Raw genomic sequence first — 18,495 nt, 5'->3', positions numbered from 1 at the left:
GAAGAAAATGCCTTGTTCACCACTGTAACCTCTGCACCTACTATAGTGCCCGCCTCTTTCTAGGTAATATAAATATTTAATTATTTCAGTTTCTTGTACAACTTGGTTCTACCACAGTTGTGGCTGGTTGGGCCCGGCATAAAATTATTAGAATCGTGGAGAGTGGGAGTGAAAAGTGAGCCTTGGGCCGAGTTTTGGGATTCCCAGGCCGTCAGAGGAAAGCAAACTCCTCACACCGTGCGAAGTGTATTTACAGCAGAGTTCTTTGGGGGTGGCGGGGATGCGGGTGGGGGTGGCGGGGATGGGGGTGGGGGTGGGGGTGAATGAGTGTTTGTTGTTGCGTCGCTACAACGGACTTTACGGTGAAGAGACGAGGGGTGGGGTCCTACCGGCAGCAGCTGGGGCAGCCCAAGAGCGGTAGCGGGAATCTGATCATGTGACCTTCAACATGGCGACTGCCCTGGTTCATCCCTGGAAGGGGCGGAGCCTGGGCAGAGGGCAGGCTCAGATTCAGTCCGTAACAGGGACTGTTCTCGAGTTTACCGACAGCTTATCATGGAGGCGCAAGAGTCTAGGTGAGTTCTCTGGGCCACCACGTAGTGTGGCCATAGGGGCTTCTGACCTGAATCTTTCAGCCTAGGAATCTGTTCTTATACCCTTCTTCCCCAGCCCGGAGAACCCAAGTCGCTGGGATTCCAAATCCTCCAACCATGGATTCCTAAAATATTCATCCCAGGGACTACCTAGCTGGACTGCGTACCCCAGACCTTAATTTATGAGACGCCCCGTGGACTTTCTAATCCTCAACTAAGATCCCCACTTCGGACTTTCATCTCTGATTCCCCCATGACTATCCCCCCGCCTGGAGATTTTTCAGCCCCAAAACCTTCCAGCTCCAGAACTAGCTCATTGGTACCCTTGTTCCAGAGACACCCCCTCTCCCCACCAGTTCTCCTAAGTGAGTTTTCGTCCCCTCACCCCCACTCTCCCAGTCCTTCCAGTGGCTTTGAGCCTGGGGAAAGTGGGACTATGCGTAGGGTAAAGGCCCCAGCACCGGCCCTTCTAGTCCTGTACACCACCTGATAGTCAGAGAGTGGGCGGAATCGGTGGCGAGGCGCAGCTCGGTAGCTGGTCTGGAGAAGGCAGATAGCCGTGCGGGATGGACTGTATCCGCCTTTAGAACCCGAGCCCTGCCCAACCCCCAGCCTAGTTTACTGAGACCTACCCTTCCCTCCTCCTGATCCCCAGACCTCAGGGTTTTCCGGAGCTTAAGAATGACACCTTCCTGCGAGCAGCCTGGGGAGAAGAAACAGACTACACTCCTGTTTGGTGCATGCGGCAGGCAGGACGCTACTTACCAGGTCAGGGTCAGGGCCTCGGAGTCGAGGTAAAACTCTGGAGGGTGAAAAGTTTTTGAGGGGCAGAGAAGGGCTCTTGGAGGTTCCTCAAGGCTGAGCCCTGCCTTACCTTTTCTGTCTGCAGAGTTTAGGGCAACTCGGGCTGCCCAGGACTTTTTCAGCACCTGTCGCTCCCCAGAAGCTTGCTGTGAACTTACCCTGCAGGTGAGGGGTCAACAAAAGAGGAGGGATTTATGCCCTCCGCAGGCCACCTACCAATCTGTCTTCTGTTCCCTATAGCCACTGCGTCGCTTCCCTCTGGATGCTGCCATCATCTTCTCGGACATCCTCGTCGTACCCCAGGTACCTGCTCAGATCTGACTCAAAACATGTAAAACAGAAAGGACAGTCAAGGCTCAAGAGAAGCACTTATCCTTATGGGACAGAGGGAAAAACAGGCTGGAGGAGACGGAGCTTGGCTGAGTTTCATTCTCCTTTTCCTCCTTCCTGGCATGGGTTGAACAGATCTCGTTCTCCAGGAGTTACAGGTTGGAAACCCAGATGTTTTCTCCCCCACCAGGCACTGGGCATGGAGGTGACCATGGTGCCTGGCAAAGGGCCCAGCTTCCCAGACCCATTAAGAGAAGAGCGGGACTTAGAGCGCCTCCGGGATCCAGCAACAGTGGCCTCTGAGCTGGGCTATGTGTTCCAGGCCATCACCCTCACTCGACAGCAGCTGGCTGGGCGTGTGCCACTGATTGGCTTTGCTGGTGCCCCGGTAATATAGACCAGGGCAGGCACTTGGGCTTGGAGAAGTTACTTTGGCAGGTCTGGGTGAAGACAAGGGAAGGAAGTGTCAATCTGGCTTTTGCCTTTTGCAGTGGACTCTGATGACATACATGGTTGAGGGTGGCGGCTCAAGCACCATGTCTCAGGCCAAGCGCTGGCTTTACCAGAGACCACAAGCCAGTCACCAGCTGCTTCGCATCCTCACTGATGCCCTTGTCCCTTATTTGGTGGGACAAGTGGCTTCTGGTGCCCAGGTAAGACCTGAGGGAGAGACAAATAGCCTGGGGCTTAATCTTTAAGGACCAGAAACAATACAGTTCCTTATATCTGAGAAGCTAGGTATCTTAATGCCAGGCACAAAAGAAGCTTGACCTGCAGTTTTCTGGCTGGAGCAGCTAAGCCCAGACACTGGCAGGGGGGCTTAGTGCTCTGTTCAAAGACCAAAGCTAGCACTGGGATCTGGAGAAGGCAAAACTTTTTGACTGGAACTGGGTTTATAGGCTTAGGCAATCTCAGGGATGAAGTCACTTGGGGAAAACTGAGGCACGTTCTACGTGTGGGGCCAGATAATTCCTCTTTGTATGTTATGTATTTCATTTATTTTCACCACCCCGTAATTGTAGGCATTGCAGCTCTTTGAGTCCCACGCAGGGCATCTTGGCCCGCAACTCTTCAGTAAGTTTGCACTGCCCTACATCCGTGACGTGTCCAAGCGAGTGAAGGCCGGGCTGCAGGAGGCAGGCCTGGCACCGGTGCCCATGGTAAGGATGGGGGTGGGCTGAGTGAAGGTGGGCCGGTGGAGCTATCAGGTTAAGTCCTGCATGGAACTAAGTGACCGCTAGAGGGCAGCAGAAGTATGACTGAGGTATATTATTAATAGCCAGCAGAGCAAAGCTCTCTGCAGCCTGAGATTTGCCCTTTCCCCCAGATCATCTTTGCTAAGGATGGACATTTTGCCCTGGAGGAGCTGGCCCAGGCTGGCTACGAGGTGGTTGGGCTTGACTGGACAGTGGCCCCCGAGAAAGCCCGGTGAGTGACGGAAGGTGAGGTGGAGCAGGGGACAGCTGCAGTATGTGCAGTCACCAGAACAGCGCACTGACTCTGCTTCCAGGGAGCGCGTGGGAAAGACGGTGAGCCTGCAGGGCAACCTGGACCCCTGTGCCCTGTATGCATCTGAGGTAACAACCAGGTTCTTGTGTGTGTGTCGGTGACTTTGTCTCTGCACTCGCATGGTTCTGGATGTGGTTGTGTTTATTACTATGTGTGTGTTTTCATCATCGGTTTATCCTTCCCTTCTACTCCATTCACATGGACTCTAGGAAGGCAGGAGTTTCTTTTCATTGATTTTGTTCATTTGGCTTTGCTTAGTGCCTGGTCCATACTAGGCATCCGATAAAGTTTTTTTTGAATGACTGAGTAATACCGAGTGCTTCTATGTATGTGTGTCCCTGTTATGTATAGGGAGGACACAGGCGTGCTGGCACCCCTGTAGCCAGTGCCCTGTTGGTCCCCCCAGGAGGAGATTGGGAAGCTGGTGCAGCAGATGCTGAATGACTTTGGGCCACAGCGCTACATTGCCAACCTGGGCCATGGACTTTACCCTGACATGGACCCGGAACATGTGGGAGCCTTTGTGGATGCTGTGCACAAACACTCTCGCCTGCTTCGACAGAATTGAGTGTGCCCCTTTTCCCTGAAGTACCACTGACACAGATGATTGTTTCCAGGAGAATAAAAGTTCCAGAGTTGGAGTCTTACATGTGGTTTTGTTTGTGCAAGATCTGTGCCCTTATCCTCTGTTCCTTCTTAGCCTCTTCCTTCCCTGGGCTGCTTCTTGCATCCTCTCCCACAAGTCACTGGAGCTCAGATATCAGTGCCCAGGCACTGTCGGACTTCATGTCAGGGCCCTGACACCATCGTGCTCTCAGATCCCCCAGGGCCACATGGGGTTGCATAGATCTTCCTAGGAGTGGGAGCTGTGACATGTGCAGGGAAATGGGGTCCCTACAGCATGTGAAGCCAGGGCTTTGTGTCTGGGGAGGAAGGGCGTATAGATCAGAGGGGGACACAGAAATGGTTAGAATATTCAGAAAGGCCTGTTGAGGAAGATGGAGTCTAGGTTAGCAGGAAGAAGCTGAGAGGCTTCAGCTTTGACCCGAAAAGTTGGGAAGAGGGCATAAAGATCGGCTGAATCGCTTAGACGAGCATCACTGAGCTGAGATGGCTTCTGACACCAATAGGCTTCTTTTCTGTGTATACCCTCTAATTTTCTCTGTATCTTGATGTTTCTGCTCATCATAATGATACCTACTTTCTGGGGTCTGGCCCTGATGTGCCTGTGAGCTCTGAAGAGGGGTCTGGTGTGGTAGGAAGTTCTTCATTTGTCATTCCACATCTTATTAGAGTGCTAGGAACCCTCTGTGCTATAGGCCTAACCGGCTCCCTGTCCCAGCCAGGGTGATGGAAAATACAGAGAAGGGCTTTCTTTATTGAAAGAACACAATTTCTGATTTTAGAAAAATGATCTTTTCTGTGATCCGTGATTTATTCATAGAAAAGCACTGTGAGTTCACATACTTGCTAAAAAACGGCAATTGTGATACAGAAATGGGAGTGGTGTCTTTTCTTTTTTTAACCAACCTATCGGGCTGAGAGGTTGTATGGCCCATGACGGAACAGTAAGACTTCAGTAGCCACAAACAGCAAATACAACTTACGGTCAGTGTGGAGGAAAAAAAAAGTGACATTGTTTGTCAGAGAAAGGAAAATAAAGCAGACAGGTCCTTAGTTCACACTCTAGCTATACCACCCCTTCCCTATCACACCCCACCCCCTACTCGGGAACTAAGACAGGAAACAGAAAACACCAAGACACTGGCATCTAAATGACTCTTGTGAATGCCCGTGCTATCTCCTACAACAATTCCAGGCTGAGGAGAGGGGGCAGGAAGGTAGCAGGAACATGACACAGCGTGGAGGTCAGCTGGAGCTAAGAGAGGGTTGTCCACCTGGGCTAGAAACGAGTCAGACAGGGAAAGGCCAAATGCATCCCAGCTGCAGCCTCCAAATCAGTGACCCAAGGGACTGTGGCAGAAGAGGGCAGAGGAAGCTTGAGGTAGAAAGGCAGGGGAAGAAAGCAGGTGCAGGGGAAGCAGAGAAATGTGGCGCTGAAGGAGCCACTCAGGGCAGAGGGAGCTTAGTGCTCAGAAGCTTGTTGGGTGACAATGGTGAGTACAGGAGCCACGGAGATGGCGAACACGTTTAGCTGGCGCGAGAGAATAGAGGAATGGGGACAGATCTGGCAAAAAGAGAAGGAACACATTCATGCAGATCCTAGAACATGAATTCACAGACAAACCTACGTGTGGAAATCCCACATACAGAGACAGATACAGACCAAACAGATTTATACATGTGCACTCAGGTGTGGCCAGATACACACAGACTAAACATGCATCAGCAAACAACAACAGACACACAGATATGTACTACAGTATGCTCACATATGTGTATACAGATATACATATGTGTATTCTTCACACAGAAACCCACCGTCCAGCACACAGGCCTGACACATACACATAAATATATATGTGCACATACAGGCATGCACAGATAACACCTATGCACACAGACACATGTATTTAGTCATTCAGGTCTCTACGCACACTTAGAGATGAAACCAGACACACAAACACAACGGTGTCCAGAGCAGATGAATATTATGAGCTCAGTGGCCTCCCAGACATTCACCTTCACCTGTTTCTCAGGAACTCGTCAGGCTCCTAGAGAGGCTGTGTGAGGCAGGAGCAACAGCTTCCGCATCCTTCGTGAGGTGAAAGTCTAAGTCCATACTGGGCCTCCTCACCCATCACTGGGCTATGAATGCCCTTCTGCAGGCTGGGGTTTCTGCATAGACTAGACTTGAGATTTCCTCTTAACTGGGCATTTTTCTCCCTGCCACCCCCAATCTTCCACTGCCAACAGAATATACTCTGCAAGGGAAACCTGAGAAATGGTTGTGAATCTCCTCAGAAAACAAGCCTATCTTCCCACCCACAGCTACTTCAAGTACCCATCAAATTAGAACCAGAATTATAAATAGTTACAACTTTACAACATAATTGGCAGCACACAGACTATAGTATTTACAGTACCATAAACGCTTCTGTTTCTCTGGTTACGCAATCCCTGAGATGGAACAGTGTTCTGTGTTTGCCAAGGGAGAGAAGGGCAATGCCCGGGACACGCAGGATACAAGGGCCTGAGGTGGCATGTTGTGGGTGCTATCAGTCTGCAGGGCCCTGCTCCTCCAGGAACAGTGGGCTGTTGTGAGAACCCTGCCCAGGCAGGCATGTTGGCTAGAGCTGGACTCTCCCCATGCTTAGCCCTGTGGTCCTCTGGCTTCGGCCACAGGTGCTCAGAGTCCTCTCAGGGTGGACAAATGCTCATGTCCGTGGCCTGACCTGATGGTACCTGGGAGCCCAGGCTGCCCTGGCAGCGAGCTGTCTGCTTTCTCAGCCGAAGCGCTCTCGCACCAGCAGCATCAGCTTCTTCTTGCCTTTGTAGATCTGTTTGAGGTTGTCGATGAACTGGGCAAACTGCAGGTGGCCATCCTGCGGCAGCAGGAAGGTCTCCCGGGCCTTGCTCAGAAACTCAATGAACTCTCCATAGTGGCGAGGGCTGATATGCGTCAGGCGCGAGTGTGTGGTGTTGATGTAGGCATTGATGGTGGCATCCAGCAGCTGGCGCAGGGGGGCCTTGTCAGTGGACATGAGCTTCCCTGAGCTGCGGCGGCCCGGGATGCCGGCCAGTCCAGGAGCAGTCACCGTGCAGCGCCGAAGGATGTCTGAAAGCACAGTGGCGCAGTGCACGCTCTTCACCACCAGGGGGATCAGGGCCGCCAGCTCATTCTTGCCCAGGGAGTGGCTGAGGGCGCAGGCCCAGAGCACATCGTTGATGGCTGGGTGGGTGTCCTGGTTGTAGGCCAGGTTGAGATGGCTCATGGCCAGTGAGGCCAGCTTGAAGGCACGTAGCGGGTAGCCACGGAGCTCCATGTAGCGGGCGATGGTGAACAGCTGTGAGTGAGTCATGCCGCCAGCCGCAGCATCGATGGCGATCTGATAGGCTGCTTCGAAGGCGATGTGGTCCTTCTCACAGAGGGTAAGGGCCGACAGGGCACAGCTCTGCGGATCCTTCATAGCGCACTGCAGGGCCAGGGTGCGAGCACAGCTGGCCAGCTCCTCCCGCTGTGGATAGTCAAGACTGAGGCGCAGGATGGTGGTGTGGGAGACGGCTGTGGCAGCCACAATACTGGTAGCCTCGGTGGGGGTGAAGAGTGTGTACCAGCTCTGCAAGATGCTCACCAGGGCCCGCACACCTGTCAAGGAGAGCCTGTGCTCAGCCATGGGCCTCTGGGTCCTGATCCAGGTCTACCCAGATTACCATTTGGGGTGAGAATTTGGCCTGCAGGGACAAGCTGTCCCTCCTTCTCAGCAGCCCTGAGGTGATCTGCAGTAACCAGGGCTAGAGGGGCAACCCCAATGGCCAGACCCCGTTTGAGGTCTCTTCCCATCCCTCCCTTCCCCCAGGTCAGAGGTTTGAAAGTTTCTGCAGGTGCTTTTAGCCCCTCACAAGGATGGAGCAACAGAGCCTGTGGTTTGCTTGCTCCAAGGCAGCAGTCTCAGATCTGCCCCTGGGTTTTCTAGCTGAAGTGAAGCCTCTCAGGGCAGAGTTTTGTGCTGGGGCTTTGGGCACTAGATGGGGTCTCAAGCCTCCAAGTTGTTTGGGATTTCTCAGAAGCATGGACAGGGACTGGGACTAAACAACTGGGCCAACTACTTCCCAAGGCTGCACTTGAGTACTGGTGGCTGAAAATTCATTCTTTCAGAGTGTTTCTATCAGAGGATCAGAGTGCTGCTTGCTCTCCGGGTATAGTCCAAGCAGTGAGGGCAGAGCTTGGTCAGGCTGAACAGGGCCATCTTCTCCTACCAGCAGCCTCATCCTTTCCTAGGCCATCAATATGAGAGCTCTAAGGATTCGCTGTCCTGTCCCAACAGTAGGGCCTAGGAATCCTTTGCCCTGGGGGCACAGGGAGCTGGGAGACTCACCCACTTCTGTAGCACAGGTTACCAACCACCGCACCATCTCCCGGCGCCTCCAGTTGAGAGTTGATAAAGTCATCCTCATCACCTGGGCGAAAAAAAGTGGCATTCCCAGCGGACCAAGCATAACTGCTATAACCTCTCCCTCCTTCTTGCCATTCATTTATGTACATGTATTTATTTGTGCCTTAAACAACCATCTCTCCCCTGAGAAGTACAGATGGGTTTGTTTAATTCCTGCCCTATCCTGCCACCAATCAGATAGAAGATTTCTCTGATGACCTGTAATGAATAAAGCCCTTATTACCACACCTTGACTTGGAGGAATGGGGGTGGGTAGGGAGAAGATGGGGACCCTGTGGAGCCTAAGGCTATACTGCTTAACTGGTCTTAACTTCAAAACAGAGCCCAAAATTGAGTCCTGACCTTGTGACTAGCCTAGAAGCTATGTTCTGGGGACACAGAAAGAATCAGACCTGGCCCATGACCACTCCAGTCCTCATGGGATCTTAACTACCTGTCACTAGGCCAGAAGTCTAAAGTGGGGATGGCCCACTACTCCTCCATACCTGTAGCCCCAGCTCCAAGGCCACGTTGAGCAGGGTGCCATCTGTACTACTGTCCGTGGGAGTAGCAATCTTGAATGCATCTTGGGCCAGTTTGAAGATGAGGGAGGAAGAATGGATGTGCTTCTGTATTGCTTCCAGGATTGTTCGGAGCCTCAGAGTGTCCCCTACAGATGCCAAGAGAAGGGGCAGGGACAAGGTCTTCTTTAAAGCTTCCCTGAACAGTCAGCTGATCACAACAGGTGCTGGTTGAACTGGCTGGTGTCAATGCACTGAATGCTTCCGAATGGTAAGGGTGGTCAAGCTTTGTCTCCACTGAACCCACTGGAGGCTCCTTCCTTCCCCAGGCACCCATGCAAATTCACTTCTCTCCACCTTTTCATTGGCCTTGACCCCTCACCCTTTTTCCCCCTCAGAGTCTTTAGGTCCCGGAAATAACTTTTTCTAACACCTGAATTTTGGGAGCTACTTGTACAGGAGAAGGAAGCCACATTATTGCCAAAAAAGTATGCCAGTCCCACAGTCTGCTTCTCAGTACAGTTCCCTGGAGCTCGGCTACCACTTATTCAGTAGGCAAATATGAGTGCACAGAGTTGTGGAATACACTGCAGGAATGCCATGAGTACCACATGACGTGAAGGCAGCAGGGTATATGAAAGATTGGTATATCTTCTGAAGGGGTGAAATGTGAAATAAAGATAGAAGAAAAAGTAGGTCTTATGTCTTACAAAGAGGTGCAGTGCTAAGAGTGTACAGGCTTTGGAGTAAAATACATTGGGAAATGAACCTAGTTCAGCCATGTACCAGACCAGTTCCTTCATCTATAAAATGGAAACAATAACCTTTTAAGGTCGTGGAGGGAATTATAAACAATTTGTGTACAGGTAATATGTGTGTGCATGCACGTATATGAATAGAAAATATGTGGGGATATTTACAACACTGTCGTAGCAGAAGTAGTTATCTTTGGGTGTCAGGATTGAGAGATTACCTTTTTTCCTTCTATCATCTTTAAAAACAATTAAGACATTTAATAGACTTTTTTTTTTTGGTGGGACCTTAGTTCCTCAATCAGGGATCAAATTCAGGCCCTTGGTAGCGAGAGCAGAATCCTAACCACTGGACAGCCAGGGAAGCCCTGACTTTATGTTTTTAAAGTGGTTTTAGGTATACAGAAAATTGAGAAGATAAGACAGAGAGTTCTCACATATCCCCTTCTCTCCCCTTTCAGTTTCCCTTATTACTAACATCTTACATTGAACCAACACTGATACATTATTATTAACTGAAGTCCATAGTTAACATTAGGGTCCACTGTGTTATACAGTCCTATGGGTTTTGACAAATGCATAGTATCATGGATCTGCCATTACTATGTCATATAGAATAGACTCATTGCTCTAAAAATCTCCTGTGCTCCACCTGTTCATCCCTCTTCTCTTTCCTCCTGAGACTACTGATCTTTACTTTACTACTTTACTGCCTTTATTAGTGTTAACTTTTCCACAATGTCACAGATTTGGAATAGTATGTAACCTTTACAGACCAGCTTCCTTCAGGAAGCAAAATACATTTGTTTCCTTAAATGCCTATTTATGGTTTGGTAGCTCATTTTTTTTTTTTAATTTAGTTTAGTTGATGTACAATATTACATACATTTCAGGTATACAACATAGTGATTCACAATTTTTAAAGGTTATACTCCATTTATAGTTATTATAAAATACTAGCTATATTCCTACAATATATCCTTGTAGCCTACTTATTTTATACAAAGTAGTTTGTACCTCTTAAACTCCTTCCCCCATCTTGACCCTCCTCCCCACCTTACCTCCCCACACTGGTAACAAGTTTGCTCTCATAATCTGTGAGTCTGTTTCTTTTTTGTTATATTCAATAGTTTGTTGTATTTTTTAGATTCCACATATAAATGATATCATACTTATTTGTCTTTCTCTGACTTAGCAGAATACCCTTTGACTCCATCTATGTTGCTGTAAATGGCAAAATTTTCTTCTTTTTTATGACTGAGCAGTGTTTGATTATATATTTATACCATCTCTTCTTAACCCATTCATCTGTTGATGGGACACTTAGGTTGGTTCTATTTATTATCTACTGTAAATAATGCTGTCATGAACATTGGAGTACATGTATCTTTTTCAATTAGTGTTTTACATTTTTTGGATATATACCAAGGAGTGGAACTGCTGGGTCATATCGTAGTTCTAATTTTCTGAGAAACCTCCATATCATTTTCCACAGTGGCTGCATCAATTTACATTCCCAACAGTGTACAAGGGTTCCTTTTTCTCCATGTCCACACCAACATTTGTTATTTGTGTTCTTTTTGATGATGGTCATTCTGAGAGGTGTGAGGTGATATCTCATAGTGGGTCTTAATTTACATTTCTCTGATGATTAATGATATTGAGCATCTTTTTATGTGCCTGTTGACCGTCTGTACTTCTTTGGAAAAATGTCTATCCACGTTTTCTGCCCATTTTTAAAATCAAGTTGTTTTTTTTTTTAATGTTAGTTCATATGAAATGTATATTTTGGATTTAATTCCCTATTAGGAATTAAATAGAGCAAATAGAGCAAACTCTATTTGCTAGTATTTCCTCCCATTCAGTAGGCTGTCTTTCATTTTGCTGATGATTTTCTTTGCTCTGCAAAAGTTTTTAACTAGGTCCCACTTGTTTTTATTTTCTTTTGCTTTAGAATGCAGATTAAAAAAAAAACACTGCTATGATTTGTGTTGAAGAGTGTTCTGCCTATGTTTTGAGTTTTATGGTCTCTGGTCTTTTATTTAGGTCTTTAATTCATTTTGAGTTTATTTTTGTGTACAGTATTAGAGGATGTTCTAATTTCGTTCTTTCATATGTAGCTGTCCAGTTTCCCAGCACCACTTATTGAAAGGCACTTCATTTCTTTATGTTGGTAAATAATATCCCATTGTATGGATCTACCTCAGTTTGTATATCCATTCACCAGCTGCAGGGTATCTTGTTTGCTTCTACTTTTAGGCAATTACAAATAAAGGTGCTATAAACATTTGTGTGCTGGTTTTTCTGTGGACAGTTGTGTAAGTTTTCAACTTATTTGGGCAAATAACTAGGAACATGATTACTAGATCATACGGTTAGACTATGTGTAGCTTGGTAAAAAACTGACAAACTGTCTTCCAAAGTGGCTGAACCTTTGGCATTCCCACCAGGAATGAACGAGTGTCTGCTGCTCCACATCCACACTAGTGTTTGGTGGTGTGTTTTGGATTTTAGCCATTCTATTAGGTATATAGTGGTACCTAATTTTTGTTTTAATTTGTATTTCCCAAATGACATGTCATGGTGAGTATCTTTTTACATGCTTGTTTGACATCTATATATCTTATCTGGTAAGGCATCGGTTCAGGTCTTTAGTGCATTTTAAGATTCAGTTGTTTTCTTTAGTGTTGAGTTTTAAGAGTTATTTGTATATTTGGGATACAAGTTCTTTATTAGATACTGTTTTGCAAATATTTTCTCCCAGGCTGTGGCTTGTCTTTTCAATGTTTTTCACATAAGTTTTAAATTTTAATGAAGTCCTACTTACCAATGTCTTTTTCATCGACTGTATCTAATTTTGGTGTTGTATCTAAAAAGCTATTTCTGGGAATTCTCTGGAGGTCCAGTGGTTAGGACTCTGTGTTTCCACTGCAGGCAGCCCAGGTTTGATCCCTGATCAGGGAACTAAGATTCCACAAGTCACATGGTGTGGTCAAAAAAAGTTACTGTCAAACACAGGTCATCTAGTCTTTCTCCTGTGTTATCTTCTAGAAGTTTTATAATTTTGTGTTTTATATTTATGTCTATGATAAACTTTGAATTCATTTTCATGAAAAGTGTAAGGTCAGTGTGTCTATATTCATTTTTTAAAATGTGGACGTACAGTTCTTCCAGTACCATTTGCTGAAAATACTATCCTTTGCTCCTCTGTCAAAGACCAGTTGACTGTATTTGTGTGAGACTATTTCTGAGCTCTCTATTTTGTTCCATGGACCTATTTGCTTATTCTTTTGCCAATACCACACTATTTGATTACTGTACTATATACCATACATGGTACATACTGTACATGGTAGTTCTATTTTTAAAATTTTTTGAGAAACATCCATCCTGTTTTCCATAGTTGTTGTACCAATTTACATTATCACCAACAGTGTACTCCATATCTTTTGTCTTTTTGATAACAGCCATTCTAACAGGTGTGAGGGAATATTTGCAATATTACCTCTTTCCTAACATATGTATTTAATGCCGTAAAATTTCCCTCCAAGCACTGCTTTCACTGCATCCTACATTTCTGATAAGTTGCATTTTTTTTTTTTTTAGTTTTAAACTTTCATTTAGTTCAAAATATTAAAAAATTCCTGAGAGTTCATCTTTGATCCATGTGTTTAAACTCCATATTTTGGGGAATTTTCCAGTTATCCTTCTGTTAATAATTTCTAGCTTAATTCCACTGTAATCTGAAAGCATATTTTGTATGATTTCTATTCTTCTAAATTTACTGAGATGTGTTTTATGGTTCAGAATGTGGTCTATCTTGGTGAACATTCCATGTGCGCTTGAAAAGAATGTGTATTCTATTGCAGTTTGATAAAGTATTTTATAAATGTTAATTAGATTCAGTTAATTAATGGTGTTGTTCAAGTATAACTTATTGATTTTCTGCCTGCTGGATGTGTCAATTATTTATTTATTTTCACATACTGCTAAGTCGCTTCAGTCGCGTCCGACTCTGTGCGACCCCATAGACGGCAGCCCACCAGGCTCCGCCATCCCTGGGATTCTCCAGGCAAGAATACTGGAGTGGGTTGCCATTTCCTTCTCCAGTGCATGAAAGGGAAAAGTGAAAGTGAAGTTGCTCAGTCGTGTCCGACTCTTAGCGACCCCATGGACCGTAGCCTACCAGGCTCCTCCGTCCATGGGATTTTCCAAGCAAGAGTACTGGAGTGGGGTGCCATTGCCTTCTCCGATTTTCACATAAGGAAGCATTTATTTGAGGTTTAACATGTAATCATACAAATAAAGTTTGTATAAACACAAATCCACACTGAGTCATAGCACAGATAGCAAAAGACAAAGTAAAAACAAAACTAATTGGCGGCTATATACAGTTGGACACAAATTGTGTCTTGTACACTAGAAAGTCTTTTACAAAATAATCATCTTAGATCAACAGAAGACCAATCTTCAATGTCCTCCTGCAAGATGGTTACTTTAGCAATCTCTTCCTGTTTTCTCCAGTGTCCCCTTTAATATGGCTGGTAATTATTTTGGTGATTTCCACCCCCTGGAGATGCCTTGCCATAAGTGCTCTGTTGGCCACTGTAGTCTGCATATCCCTGTCCATATCCATAGTTTCCATAGTTACACCCAGTATAATCATAGCCGCCATAGCCACTATAGTTTTGATCACCACCATAGGCACTATTGTAATTTCCATATCCTTGATCATAATGGTTATTAAATCCTTGGTTCCAGTTTTGGCCCTGACCTCGGCCACGACCCCTAGCACCCCCTCGCCCACCAGCTGCAGCACCTCCTCTCCTCACTTTTGTTGTTGCTGTTGCTGTCTATATACCTCTTTGGGTTGTGCAACTTTGATTTCACACTTCCCACAACCAATTTGATGGATCTGCTTTCTAACAATTTCTTTACTGGCTCCTCGTCTGTATATGTAATAAAGCAAAATCCTCTTCTTCCATTTGTTTTTATATCCATAGGAAGTTCAATATTTTCAACCTCTCCAAAGGCTCCAAAATATTCTTTAATTTGTTCCTCCGAAGTATCTGGGCTCAATTCACCCACGAAAACCTTTTTTGGGGGGTTCCTTCCCCTTTAAAGCTTTGGCCCTTTTAGGGTCTATCAATTTGCCATCCAGCTTGTGTTCTTTCAGTTCCAAAACCTTATCAACACTAGCAGCATCCTTGAAAAGCACAAATCCAAATCCTCGTGATCTTCCAGTAAGAAGATCTGTTTTAATCGTGCAGTCCACAACTTCCCCAAATCGAGACAAATATTCAGTCAGATCTTTCTTGCTTGAATCCCAGCTCAAGCCTTCAATAAACATTTTTCCGTCATCCTGCTGGTTCTTGCTCGCGTTGATCTTGGATCCCTCTGCAAATTCCTCTCTGTTGCTGTACTCGTTCATGTCTTCCACAGCGGCGGAGTGGTCGAACGGATGGTGCTGGCGCGCAGTCTGAGTCGCGGCGGCAGCGGCGGCGGAGCATTGCATGGAGCTGGATTTAAAACGGCGGCGGAAGAGCTGGATGTGTCAATTATTGATAAGAGGTATTGTGAATTCTCTGAATGTAACTGGATTTGTCCATTTCTCCTTGCAGTTCTATCGGTTTTCCCCTCACATATTTTGATGCTTTGTTGTTAGATGCATATACATTAAAGATTATTATGACTTCTTGGAGAACTGACTCCTTTATCACTATGTAATGCCCCTCTTTATCCCTGACAATTTTCTATTTACTGTAGTCTTTAATACAGGCATTCCAGCTTTCTCTTGATTTGTGTTAACATGGTATACCTTTCTCTATGCTTTACTACGTTGTTGTTGAAGGAATCAGACTGTGGTTAAGAAACAATTTAAAGATGCAAATAACAAATTAGCTTAACTGGTACGCGTGCTTTCCTGGGAGAGTTGTCTTTTCCAGACTCTTCCTACTTTCAGTGCACCTAGTTCGGTAGTAAGTCTACCGGGTTTGGAAAGTGGGGGTGAGAGTGTTGACAACACCTCGTATGTGTGGTTTGTTTAAGCCCTGGCTTCTGTTTTTAGTTCAAAATATGACATGACTGAGCGACTTTCATTTCATTTTCATATGGAAAGGTAAAGTGTAGAAGCTCAAGTCACAGAAGAATTAAATATGTACCTAAAGGTACTAGGATAAAAATGAAGCCCAGTTCTGTTCAGTGTTTGTACTTAGGGTCATTTGCTTGCTTTAACACTGCCTCTTTATTAATTCCTTTACCTATTAATTGTGGTAAAAATATATATACTAAAACTTTCTATCTTAACCATTTTAAGTGTACAATTGAGTACTATTAATCACATTCAACATTGTAGAATATCATTCATTGTGTAAATAGCAGCACCGTATATTTCCAAAAGTTTTTTTTATCATCCTAAACAGAAACTCTGTACCTATTAAGCAGTAATTCACCATCATTTCTCCCTTTAGCCCCGGAAACTTCTATTTTTTGTCTTTATTAACTTGCCTATTCTAGACATATATGTGGAATCATACAAAAATTATTTTTTGTGTCTGAATTATTTCTCTTAGCATAATGTCTTCAAGTTTCCCCTATGTTGTAGCATGTTATCAGAACACAGTTTCTTTTTTAATGACTTAATAATAATAGTCCATTGTATATATATACCATGTTTTGTTTACCCATTCACTTGTTGATGGACACTTGGGTTGTTTCCAACTTTTGGCTGTTGCAAATAATGCTGCAGTGAACACTGGTGTATAAAGTACCTGTTTGAACCTGTTTTCAATTCTTCTGGGTATATACATAGAGGTGGAACTGCTGGATGATATGTTAATTCTATTTAAAATTTTCAGGCACCATCACACTATTTTCCACAGCAGCTACTAATCACTTTACATTCCCACCAGCAATGTAAAAGAATTTCAGTTTCTTCATATCCTCACCATAGGACTCCACACTTCCATTGAAGGGTGCCCAGATTCAATCCCTGGCTGTGGAACTAAGATACCACAAGCTGTGCAGTAGCACAGCCAAGCCATCCTAGTGGGTGTGAAGTGGTATATCTTTGTGGTCTTGATTTGCATTTCCCTAATGACTAATGATGTTGTTTTTCCTTCATGTGCTTATAAGCCATTTATATACCTTCTTCGAAGAACAGTCTCTTCAAATCTGTTGCCCATTTTAAAATCCAGTTGTTTTTTTATTGTTGAATTGTAGTTCTTTATATATTTTGTATATTAAGCCCTTATCAGATATACAATTTATAATTTTTTTTTCCATCCTTTAAGTTGTCTTTTCATTTTCTTGGTAATGTCCTTTGATGAACAAAAGTTTTTAATTCTGATGAGGTCCAAATTTATTCTTTTGTTTTGCTGCTCATGCTTTTGGTGTTATAACCTAAGAATTGCCAAGTCCAAGGTCCTATGTTTTCTCTTATGAAATTTATGGGTTTAGCTCTTATATATAAATAATTGATCCCTTCCTTTTTCTTTCACTCTATCAATATCTTTATAGTTAAAGTGGGTTTCTTAGAGACAACATATAATTGTTGTCTGCTTTTTTTTTAATCCACTGTCAGTCTGTCCTTTTTCTTTTTCTTTTTTTTTTTTTTTGGCTAAGCCGTGCAGCTTGTGGGATCTTAGTTCCCCAATCGGAGATCAAACTGGGGGTTCCTGCAGCAGAGGCATGAAGTCACCTCTGGACTGCCAGGGAATTTCTCCTTTCTTTTCTTCCCCCAGTCTGTCTTTTAATCAGTGTATTTAGACCATTCACATTTAAAGCGATTATTGATATACTTGGATTAATATTTACCACATTTATAGCTTTTTTATTCACTGAATTTGTTCTTTCTTTTTAAAAAACCTTTCCTCTTTTCTGCCTTCTCTGGTTTAAACTGAGCATGTTACATGATTCAATTTTCTCTTCTCACAATTCTATTTCTTTTCAAGGTTACTTTAGTGTTTGCCTGAGACTTGCAGTATACATTTACAACTAATCTAAGTCCAATTTCAAATAACTATATCACTTCATAAGATACCTTACAATAGTATTCTCAATTCTTCCTTCTGTCTGTAACATCACTGCTTCATTAACTTCATTTATATTTAAGCTATAGTAACCCAATACATTGCTATTATTATTTTGAACAGTTATTAGTTCAATTGACAATTTTTTAAAACCCAAAGGATTTATTTTACCTTTTTTCAGTTCAGTGCAGTTCAGTGGCTCAGTTGTGTCCAACTCTTTGTGACCCATGGACTGCAGCACACCAGGCTTGCCTGTACATGACCAACTCCTGGAGCTTACTCAAACTCATGTCCATTGAGTAGGTGATGCCATCCAACCATTTCATGCTCTGTCATCCCCTTCTCTTCCCACCTTCAATCTTTCCCAGCATCAGGGTCTTTTCAATGAGTGAGTTCTTCACATCAGGTGGCCAAAGTATTGGAGTTTCAGCATCAACATCAGTCCTTCCAATGAATATTCAGGATTGATTTCCTTTAGGATGGACTGGTTGGATCTCCTTGCAGTCCAAGGGACTCTCAAGAGTCTTCTCCAACACCACACTTCAAAAGCATCAATTCTTTGGCACTCAGCTTTCTTTATAGTCCAACTCTCACATCCATACATGACTACTGGAAAAACCATAGCTTTGACTAGATGGGCCTTTGTTGGCAAAGTAATGTCTCTACTTTTTAATATGTTATCTAGGTTGGTCATAACTTTTCTTCCAAGGAGCAAGCATCTTTTAATTTCTTGGCTGCAGTCACCACCTGCAGTGATTTTGGAGCCCAAGAAAATAAATAAAGTCTTTCACTGTTTCCATTGCTTCCCCATCTATCTGCCATGAACAGATAGGACCAGATGCCATGATGTTAGTTTTCTGAATGTTGATCTTTAAGCCAACTTTTTCACTCTCCTCTTT

The 18,495-nt window shown here is 44.6% G+C and overlaps 2 protein-coding genes and 1 pseudogene across 7 annotated transcripts in view; 1 reads left to right on the top strand and 2 right to left on the bottom strand.

Moving 5' to 3' along the window:
- The first annotated feature begins 390 nt into the window (after positions 1 to 390).
- UROD (uroporphyrinogen decarboxylase) lies at positions 391 to 3,883 on the top strand. 3 transcript variants are annotated; one of them, XM_081488695.1, is made up of 10 exons: positions 391 to 575; positions 1,249 to 1,361; positions 1,483 to 1,562; positions 1,638 to 1,700; positions 1,899 to 2,115; positions 2,219 to 2,380; positions 2,750 to 2,887; positions 3,055 to 3,155; positions 3,238 to 3,304; positions 3,643 to 3,883. In XM_081488695.1, exons 1-10 carry the CDS (start codon positions 449 to 451, stop codon positions 3,802 to 3,804), a joined length of 1,230 nt encoding a protein of 409 aa, XP_081344821.1. In that variant the 5' UTR covers positions 391 to 448; the 3' UTR covers positions 3,805 to 3,883. The 3 variants fall into 3 exon arrangements, with proteins under 3 accessions (XP_081344821.1, XP_081344822.1, XP_081344823.1); XM_081488696.1 differs by having other exon boundaries at positions 507 to 575; positions 1,918 to 2,115; XM_081488697.1 differs by lacking the exon at positions 1,638 to 1,700 and having other exon boundaries at positions 507 to 575; positions 1,918 to 2,115.
- A 746-nt stretch (positions 3,884 to 4,629) lies between these two features.
- ZSWIM5 (zinc finger SWIM-type containing 5) overlaps positions 4,630 to 18,495 on the bottom strand; it is a 245,432-nt gene continuing 231,566 nt past the window's right edge. For all 4 annotated transcript variants that reach the window (XM_081488694.1, XM_081488693.1, XM_081488692.1 and 1 more), the window contains 3 exons: positions 8,800 to 8,963; positions 8,237 to 8,318; positions 4,630 to 7,506 (listed from right to left, as the gene is read on the bottom strand). In XM_081488694.1, the coding sequence (XP_081344820.1) occupies positions 6,644 to 7,506; positions 8,237 to 8,318; positions 8,800 to 8,963 (1,109 nt within the window). In that variant the 3' untranslated portion in view covers positions 4,630 to 6,643. The remainder of the gene's footprint in view (positions 7,507 to 8,236; positions 8,319 to 8,799; positions 8,964 to 18,495) is intronic.
- LOC145505798 (heterogeneous nuclear ribonucleoprotein D-like pseudogene) lies at positions 14,028 to 14,992 on the bottom strand (annotated as a pseudogene).

Source organism: Giraffa tippelskirchi, chromosome 5 (assembly GCF_054371585.1).
Source record: "Giraffa tippelskirchi isolate mGirTip1 chromosome 5, T2T-mGirTip1v1.2.pri, whole genome shotgun sequence".
NCBI classification, from domain to species: Eukaryota; Metazoa; Chordata; class Mammalia; order Artiodactyla; family Giraffidae; genus Giraffa; species Giraffa tippelskirchi.
Note: the sequence above shows the minus strand (reverse complement) of the source record. Positions and strands in the feature narration are given on the sequence as shown.